The sequence below is a fragment of the Berghia stephanieae genome, chromosome 3, assembly GCF_034508935.2.
Source record: "Berghia stephanieae isolate SIO BIC M18660-M18661 chromosome 3, UCSD_Bste_1.3, whole genome shotgun sequence".
Taxonomy (NCBI): domain Eukaryota; kingdom Metazoa; phylum Mollusca; class Gastropoda; order Nudibranchia; family Aeolidiidae; genus Berghia; species Berghia stephanieae.
In genome coordinates, this window is record NC_088362.1 from 97,384,151 (window position 1) to 97,394,624 (window position 10,474).

The 10,474-nt window shown below is 38.9% G+C and overlaps 1 protein-coding gene across 1 annotated transcript in view; it reads left to right on the forward strand.

Annotated features, from left to right (window-relative positions):
- Positions 1–10,474, forward strand: part of LOC144968940 (4-hydroxyphenylpyruvate dioxygenase-like) — a 31,068-nt gene that overhangs the window by 17,232 nt on the left and 3,362 nt on the right. Inside the window, exons 3-10 of the mRNA XM_078907824.1 lie at positions 1,042–1,104; positions 2,293–2,397; positions 2,831–2,876; positions 3,193–3,275; positions 5,183–5,376; positions 6,530–6,607; positions 7,820–7,982; positions 9,314–9,385. Of these exons, the coding sequence (XP_078763950.1) occupies positions 1,042–1,104; positions 2,293–2,397; positions 2,831–2,876; positions 3,193–3,275; positions 5,183–5,376; positions 6,530–6,607; positions 7,820–7,982; positions 9,314–9,385 (804 nt within the window). The remainder of the gene's footprint in view (positions 1–1,041; positions 1,105–2,292; positions 2,398–2,830; positions 2,877–3,192; positions 3,276–5,182; positions 5,377–6,529; positions 6,608–7,819; positions 7,983–9,313; positions 9,386–10,474) is intronic.

Sequence of the window (10,474 nt, forward strand, 5' to 3'; positions counted from 1 at the left end):
CTTCCATTGACAGTAAAACCTGTGTAGTTCGCTATGTTTACTAATCACTACCACTGCTTACATTATGACGACCGTCCGAGAGTCGTGATTATTTAAGTGTCTATTCTACCAGGCTACAATTATTTTGGTACCTGACCAGACAACCATGGAGGGCCACTTCCAGTAGCTCATGCAATCAACTCAATTTTAACACGTTCAGCACACGTGACAGATGGGCACGAGTGTGTTGGTAAATCCAAGTTACCACCAAACGTTATTTTTACGTTAAACCGATATTATCTATTCCCTCCATCACACAATCTCTTCACCCAACAGCAGTTTTACTTCTGCACTCTCTGACAAAACACGTTATTTTTTCTTCTTCTTATTTCAAATATCGACATCGATAAATCAAATGACCTTAACGTGTCAGAAAGTTTCCTAAGGAGTTTTCTGAAAGTCGTTAAGCTGGATACCTTTTGGACAAGTTGAAGGTCATTTAATCAATCGACATTTGAAAAAGACATTTTCTTTCTTCGGTAAAGAAAAAAAAGTACTGTATTAGAGTGCGACAGTTTTAAGATTTTAAAGATGTTGATCAGCCATGCGCAAATATTTAATGCTTTCAGTCTTTAGTCCGCATTGTATTCGGGTAGACAGAACTCACGTACGACACACGCAAGCAACACACAGAAGATTAGGCTAAAACTGTGTCATTTTGTTTGAAACACGTGTTGTCAATAAAACGATCTTTACACGATTTGTAACATCAGTACTTTTGGCCTAATTGGGAAATATGAACTTTCGGTTAGTCCACACTGTAGATTCAACACAAAAAGAAGAGAGAGAGAGAGAGAGAGAGAGAGAGAGAGAGAGAGAGAGAGGGAGAGAGAGAGAGAAGAGAGAGAGAGAGAGGAGAGAGAGAGAGAGAGAGAGAGAGAGAGAGAGAGAGAGCTTCTTCTTCCTTCTTTTCGCTTTTCTCATAACCCCCCCCCCCTCCCCACCTTTTATTTTTGGATAAAAAAAGATGTTTACAATCATTATATTTCTTCTCATTTTTAGCCCGAGGCCGGAAAATTCCTCAACTTTGACCACGTGACCTTCTGGGTGGGAAATGCCAAACAGGTGAGTTGGCACAATAGATTTGGACAGAGAATTGTTTATAGAACATTTTGTTGCGTAACAACACATTTTGCACATAATAATAATGCGACCATCATATTCAGAAGCGATTTATAGCGTCGTCACATTTTCATCACCTAGAGAGAGATTTATGATTTTCTATTCTGCAAATTACAATAGAATGACAATAATATGAGTGTTGGTGGGTACTCGTAGGTACGAAAGTGCTCGATAATGATGGTTAGAGCTAATATAAAAATATATATTGTCACTCACATTATATATGGCCAAGACGTTCGTTTCTGTGGCTTTCGTCCACGTCTTCAGTCGGCATAATGTGCCTTGTTTGGGTTGGGGACGTATTTCATGGAGTAGTCTACGGTTTTTTTTCTTCAATGTTGTCATATATATATAAATAGACTCTAACATACCAACACGGATACAGTTTGATCACTCGTCATGAGAGAGACCCCTGTAGCTGACTGATAATGATTTGCAAGTCTTGATATCCCAGGTCATTATGGCCTCATTGTTGTCGTGGAAATACGTGGACACTCAAACTCAAACCAACGCAACGTATTGTCCATTCCATTACAACAATGTTAAAAATCAAGCCCATTCTTGCGTTCGGTTATCAGACTTGCAAATATATGCACGTAGCTTGTGGCTTGTAGCCCATTAAAGTGCTCCTTTATAAAAAAAAATGACGTGCATAATGGAGGGGGGGGGGGGTATGTGGTCTTGTGGTATAACACTCGCTTTCAGATCGCAAAGTCCTGGGTTCATTCCTCGCTCGGCGCTTAGTTGAGTGATTGGAAAAGGCTCTTTGCTCACATTCTTTCATCGTACCCAGGTGTAAAATGAGTACATGGCCGTTAACAGCGTTGTCTCTATCGGAAAAAATTGTAATATCGCCTAACAGGCATCATTTCTCGTTCTAAATGTTACGTGTTGCTGTTGGACAGTGACCTTTTGTAAAGTGCTTTGAGCACGTTTAGTGGATGTTGCGCTATACAAAATCTCAAAGCCCAAGTTTCAATACATATTGAATTGTCTCAAAAATCCAAATCTTACAATTATAACAGGATAAAAACTTCTGAAAAAAAATCAGAAAATATGTAAAACATGATCTTTTTTGGACCCACAAACACTTGATTACCAAAATTTACTTTTATTTTTATTCCATTCCAGGCCGCATCCTATTACTGTACCAGGATGGGATTCGAACCCTTCCTCTACAAAGGCTTGGAGACCGGCAGTCGCAAGGTGGTGTCTCATGTTGTCAGACAGAACAAGGTAAGTTTCCGTGTTTCCAAAAAAAAAAAATTGAAGGGGGGGGGGGGGAAGCAAACAAAAAAAAAAAAAAGAAAAAAAAACATAACAAAAACAAAAAAGAAAGGAGAACAAAACAAAACAAACACAAATTAAAAAAAACAACAACAAACAAGTAAACAAGAAAACAAATTACACAGCCAGGCTACCTACTTCGTCACTTGTTCATGAAACAGTGCGATGCGGGCTAATTTCTATTTTGCTTTTGTTTTTTGGGAGTTTTTTTTTTTTTTGGTGGAAGAGGAGAGGGTGGGGGATGGGGGAGAGGGGAGTTTTCCCTTTCATTTTTATCTGTGTTTTGTCTGACACTGTTCATCCAGATCTTTTCATCATTCCCATCTTACATATACCAGTACCTGCTCCCTAATGTGTTGTCCCTTTGATATTTCTTCACCAGATCATCTTTGCATTTCAAAGTATGCTGGAACCCAACAAACCAGAAGGTAACTAGTTTAATCCCACTCATATAATTTCTGCCTGCAAGATTATCTTGTAGATGGAGTTCTTGACCCACAAGCAAACTGACCTAGTTCGAATCCACATAGACTAAGTTTTAATAAACTTTGGCAATTTTTATTTAATTTATTAACATTTGATATTTCTTTTATATATTACCAAATTGTGTTGTGATCCAAAATTATAATTTCCACACAAGGATCAATAAAGTATATCTTGTCTTATCTTATCTTATATTCTGTCTTCAGCTATAGTGGACTCCTCTAATTCTGACTCTTCCCACTTTGTTTTTGCAATCACCAGAAATGGGTCAGCATTTGGTCAAGCACGGTGACGGGGTGAAGGATGTCGCCTTTGAAGTGGAAGACCTTGATGCAATCATTAAGGTGGTTTTTATGCAGTCATCGACATCATCGCCACCTTTACTACCACCACCACCACTACCATCATCATCTTGTCATTAAAATCATCATCTTCATCATCATCATCATCATCATCATCATCATCATCATCATCATCTTCATCATCAACATCTTCATCATCATCATCTTCATCATCATCATTGATCGCCATCATTAATATCATCAGAGCGGGACTCGAACCCAGGACCTTCCTATCCGAAGGCGAGTGTCATACCACCACTAGACCACAGAGCCACATAACACTAAAAGATTGCTTAAGAGTGTCGACCATGGCCGACTAGAGTACTATAGTTACGTCATGGTGTCGACTAATTTTGTATCTGGATGTGACTTGGCAGCAGCCTCTTATGGTTCTCACACTACTATGTTATGACGATCCGGTCCGGTCGCGAACCCCCCCCCCCCCCCCCCCCCCCCCCCCCCCCCCCCTGGTGCCATAATCACAACACACCGTTCGACTAGATGCTCTGCTGTTTCGGGTTCTTGCCCACATCGGGTACATGTTGGTCAGGTGGCAGATTTTGAATGTCAACTCCTTATTAATCCAAATTCTGGAAGGCGAGGCATCACGCAAGGCAATGTGGTCTTGTGGTTGGACAATCGTCTTCAGACTCGTAGGTCCAGGGTTTGAGTCTCACTTAGAGCGGCGCATAGTTGAGCCCTCGAGGAGAAGCTCTTTACTCCCATTCTATTACTGTACTCAGACGCAAAATGAGTACCCGGCCCTCAACAGCGTTGTCTCTGTCGAACAAAAAAATATAATATCGCCTTACAGGCTTAATATCTTATTGTGCATGTTAAGTGTTACATTTGGCTAGGGACACCTTGAAAAGCACATTGAGCACTTTAAGTGGATATTGCACATTATAAATGCTCATCCTACGGGGACAAGAGGCGTATTTGGCTTTTTAAAAAAAAAATTAACTGTGTTAATTCAAAAGTGATCCACAAATGTGGCTTTTTCCTCAACAATTTGTTTATTTTGACATTAATATCCACAAAAAGTAAATGATTTTTTTCAAACGTACATCATTTTTTAAAAATATATATTGATGCTATGCGTTTCGGTAGAATACTCACAACACCCGCCAGCCGAATAAAACGGACCAACACACAAAACTTTGTGTAACCTTGAACGTTTATAGTCTGACATGATTGATACAATTTAGTGAGAGGTTATCACCAAAATGACTGTCTCGCTCGAAACAGGAGCAAAGAGCTGAGTGACGTCAAGTTTGTTCCATCTATAGATAGAATGAAGATGACGTCACTCTGGTCTTTGTTATTGTTTTTTGCCATCCACGTTTATGAGTAATTCTCACTTAACTGTATTATCCAGACTATAAAAGTTCATGGTTACACATAGTTTTGCGTGTTGGTCCGTTATACTTCCGGATACCAATGTTATGAGCTTCTTAGTCAAGCGCATACTATCTATAGGGAATGAGATTAGCGGAAGAGTAACGTCCCTTGATTGGAAGTTATTAGAGAGAGAACGTCATGTTGGTTGTGCGGCATGAAACACTTCGCCGAAAGCGAGGACGAGAGAGACGCATGCGCAAAACCATTTTGCGTTCTCTCTGTAAGGTGACGTCCAATCAAGGGACGCTACTCTTCCGCCAATCTCATTCCCTATAGATAGTATGCGCTTGGCTAAGAAGCTCATAACATTGCCATCCGGAAGTAAAACGGACCAACACACAAAACTGTGTGTATCCATGAACGTTTATAGTCGGGTTAATACAGTTCAGTGAGCATTACTCATAAACGCGGATGGCAAAAAAAAAAAACAATAACAAAGAGCTGAGTGACGTCAACTTTGTTCCACCTATAGATAGAAAAGTAATGTTGTTGGCTTTTCAATTCCCCAGACAGTCCGTGCCAAGGGAGGTAAAGTGGTGAAAGACATCTGGGAAGAATCCGATGACCACGGCACTGTGAGGATGGCCATGGTTCAGACCTACGGGGACACAACACACACCCTGATTGACCGTGCTGACTACACAGGTCCTTTCCTGCCAGGGTACAGAAAATCGGACAACAAGGACCCGCTTAGCAAACTGCTGTACGTAAATGAATAGTAGTAGTAGTAGTAGTATCGTTCGGTTACACTTCTATGTTCAAGGTATCAATCCAGGTTCGGAAGTCATCATCACATTTGTTGATGGTTTCAAATCCCCCTTCCAGTTTTGTCTCTGGGCAATCTACGAGTAGTACGAGGTGGTTTGCATCTTGTGGTGCTTTGTTGCACTTTGGGCATGTAGGTGATTCTTGGAGCTCCCATTTGTGCATGTTGGCAGCAGTTCTTGTATGCGTAAATGAATGAATGAATGAATGAATGAATGAATGAATGGATGAATGTGTGAATCTACATGAATATGAAATATGAATATCTAAATGCGCATTTTCAATCCCAAATTTCCGTATTATACAGTACCGACGTGCATATATTTTGCAGGTCTGATAGACGGACGCAATTACGGGTCCGTTTTGGAGAATATTTGCGTTGGTTTGAGAGTATAATTTCCATTACAGCGATGAGACGATACCAATTTGGTTTATATTTATAAGACCTGAAAAATAAAGTACACCTCGCACAGTCCATTTCTCCTGTCAGGCGCCCTTATTGTGCTATCAGACTTACGATATCCTTCACTGCATAAAGCCAGTTACTCATTCACACCTGGTCTGATGAGTCTAGTAAAAATTGGAAAAAGATTTTTTAAAAATTTTACCCCTTACTTTGGGAGGAGGGAGGGGGCAGGGTGTGGTCCCGATAGCTCAGTTGGTAGAACACTCGCTTCACACGCAAAGGGACTTAGATCGATTCCGAGTGAAGTCAGGATATTTTTTTTTCTTCTGATCAACATATTAGTTTCACATATATAGCTACAGTCTATAGATAGTATTCGCTTTGCTAAGAATCTCACAACAATGCCATCCGGAAGTATAACGGACCAACACACAAAACTCTGTGTAACCATGAACTTTTATGGTCTGGATAATACAGTTAAGTGAGAATTACTCATAAATGTGGATGGCAAAAAAAAAAAAAACAATAACAAAGACCCGAGTGACGTCAACTTCATTCTATCTATAGCTTCAATCAGCCTTGCATGTACGTACTAAAAAAAGAGGTTAGAGGGATACCAAGGCTGTATTTCACAATGATTATATTGATTGATTCTTCCTTAATTTTCTTATTTTGTCCCCCGTAGGCCTGAGGTTGGTTTGTTGTTCATTGATCACATCGTCGGCAACCAGCCTGACTTGCAGATGAATAACGCTGTAGATTGGTGAGTTTTGATTAAAAGGAATCTTCATCATCATCATCATCATCATCATCATCATCATCATCATCATCATCATCATCATCATCATCATCATCATCATCATCATCATCATCGTTGTCGTCGTCATCATCATCATCATCATCATCGTCGTCGTCGTCGTCGTCGTCGTCGTCGTCGTCATCCTCATCATCATCATCATCATCATCATCATCATCACCATCACCATCATCATCTTCATCACCATCACCATCATCATCTTCCTCACCATCATCATCATCATCATCATCATCATCATCATCATCATCATCATCATCATCATCATCATCATCATCACCATCATCATCTTCATCACCATCACCATCATCACTTCCTCACCATCATCATCATCATCATCATCATCATCATCATCATCATCATCATCATCATCATCATCATCATCATCATCATCATCTTCACCATCATCATCATCATCATCATCATCATCATCATCATCTTCACATCATCATCATCATCATCATCATCATCATCATCATCATCATCATCGTCGTCGTCGTCGTCGTCGATCAATCAAAATCACCCTCATCATGCCAAAAAAAAAAATAAGAAAAAAAAAAGAAAGAAAAATAACTCTCTAACTGACGATCATTTCAATCGATAGATATTTCAATAAATTCCCAGGTTTGATAGTTTTTGACACGATGTGGGTCACTAACAAAACGCTTTTTCTTCATTTTCGACAGAAAACTTTTACTTCATACTTCAACAAGAAGAGACCACTTTAAAGAAGTCTCATATTTCAGACTTTGTGACACATTGGGGATCATTTTAATCTATCGATTTATGAATAAAAGTTTTCTGATCAAAATTACATCCAAAACGAAACAAAAAATATGTTTTGTTAGGGCATGGCAGATAGGAAATGAGATTAGCGGAAGAGTAGCGTCCCTTAATTGGACGTCACCTTACAGAGAGAACGTCAAAATGGTTTTGCGCATGCGTCTCTCTCGTCCTCGCTTTCATGCCGCTTTCACCGGAAGCGAGGACGAGAGACGCATGCGTACAACCAACATGACGTTCTCTCTCTAATAACTTTTCCGGCGGTGACGTCCAATCAAGGGACGCTACTCTTCCGCTAATCTCATTCCCTATTTGTAGTGATAAATATTCATAAAAACATATTAGATCTATACATAATATTATCCAACTCTATCCCAGGTACGAAAAGAATCTGACATTTCACCGTTTCTGGTCCGTGGACGACAAACAGGTATCCACCGAATATTCCGCCCTGCGCTCTATCGTGGTGACCAATTACGAGGAGACCATTAAAATGCCCATCAATGAACCGGCACCGGGCAAGAGGAAGTCTCAGATCCAGGTACGTAATTCTACGGTTACTTTCTTTCCTTCCGTGTATCGGATTTTTTAAAAAATAGATAAAATAAACAAATTCCCTTTATTCGTCCCCAAGGGGAAATGTGTCTTTTAGGGTCTATTCCAAGGAAAGACTGGAATACCTTAGGCGTCAGCCGCAGTGCAGCGGGGGGGGGGGGGGGAGCTCGGAAAACAATCTCATGGAACGTCTCCCTTGATCTCACCTGGGTACACTTTGTCATTAAGAAATAATATGAATTTAACCAAAGGCTCACAATTTAAAAAAAGAATTTAATAGAGATGAGCAAAAGAAAGAATATAACAGTTTCAAAATACCACTCACTGAATATTTTTGGCTCAAAACCTTCTCAGCCAATAACAAACAAAAACAAACAAAAATCCCCAAAAAACATAAATACCTCAGTTAAAACTCAAACTGACAGCAGAGGAATTCTTGTTCTGTGCTCCCTGTTGTAACGGAAGAACTCTGATAGAGAAAGCGGAATGAAAGCGAGGACGAGAGAGACGCATGCGCAAAACCATTTTGACGTTCTCTCTGTAAGGTGACGTCCAATCAAGGGACGCTTCTCTTCCGCTAATCTCATTCCCTAAGGGGATTTTTTTGTTGTATTTTTGAATTAACAGAACTGTAAATCTTTGGAACAGTATCACATGTGAAACGAAACATGTTTCTGTTGGAGATAGATTAAAAAAGAAAAGATTGATAAAGAAATAATCGATTCCCGATTTATTTATCATTAAGTTTAATTGCACAGGATATTCAAAGGCCTCAATAACCCTTTACATTTTATGATATATGACGTTTAAATGGTCATAGTTATTTGTTTATTTATTCATTTATACATCTATTTATATGTTCATTTATATGTATGTCTATTCATTTATTCTTCTTTATATATATATATATATATATATATATATATATATATATATATATATATATATATATATATATATATATATATATATATATATATATATATATATATATATATAAATATAAATATAATATATATTAATCTATTTATTGATATGTTCATTTAATCTTCTAGTTATATACATGTATTCATGTTTGTATATTTAATTCACATAATTCATATATTACTTAATATTCATGTATTTGTTCATTTGGTCATTTATTTGATTCATTCATCAATTCGTTAATTATTTTTTTCATTTATGTAATCATTTACTTCCCTATTTATATATTCATTTATATTTTCATTTATTTATTCCTTTATTCATCTATTAATTTAATTGTCCATTTGTTAATTTATTCATTCGTTTATTCCCCTATTACCCCATGTATTTCAGGAATATGTGGATTACTACGGAGGTGCTGGGGTCCAGCACATTGCCATGAGGACAAACAACATTATTGAAACGGTAAGGCGTAGCCGTTCTACTTGTGATGAACTGTTTAATAACCCTCTCCGTACCACCCATAGGAAAATCGTCACATTCGTTACGATGAAACCGACAATTTTCTCATTCTGATGTCTCTTGTACATCGCAAAATGTAAAGAAATGCTTTGATTACAGCTATTCTTACTGAACACTGTGTTGCTGAACAACATTCTGTATAGGGAATGAGATTAACGGAAGAGTAGCGTCCCTTGATTGGACGTCACCCATAGTCTGTGACGTCACCGGCGGAAAAGTTGTTAGAGAGAGAACGTCATGTTGGTTGTGCGCATGCGTCTCTCGTCCAATCAAGGGACGCTACTCTTCCGCTAATCTCATTCCCTATAGAGTGCACTTGTTACTTATTTTTTGGATTCGTTCTTGTTTCGACAGGGATCGGGGCAAATTCTAAAAATGGCTGGTAAGGAGAGAGTTAATGGGCACGATCTATATTACATTTCCATGTGCTCGAGGTCATTGGTCACATTGCAAAATGTGCTCAAAATAACCTACATAGTGAAAAGTGTTCACAGTTTGAGAAATATCCAACGTTACAAAATTCGTCATTTTGCTCAGCATGACTCGTGGGTAGGTTTACAACTTTTGAAAACAAAGCAGCGTGTTTGCAACTGTTAAGGAATATCCAATCGTCGGACAGCAACAAATCATGTGATTGATGACCTGCTCCCATTGGTTTGATGATATTCTAGACACGCGATCCCTCCCTGTGACCGTGACTCTAAGACCATTATTTAGTCAATCATACTGTGATTTGTATGGAATTTCTTAGATTGACAAGCAGCCCCTATAATTTTGACGTTGAGTAATAAACGGGATTCAGAGACATAATATGAGGCTATGTGGTCTAGTGGTATCACACTCGCTTTCGGATCGGAAGGTCCTGGGTTCGAGCCTCGCTCGGCGCATAGTTGAGTACTTGGAAACGGCTCTTTACTCGCATTCTGTCACCATACTCAGATGTAGAATGAGTTCCTGGCGTTATCAGCGTTGTCGCTGTCTGAAAAAAATGGTAATATTGCCTAACAGGCGCCATGTCTCGTTCTATATGTT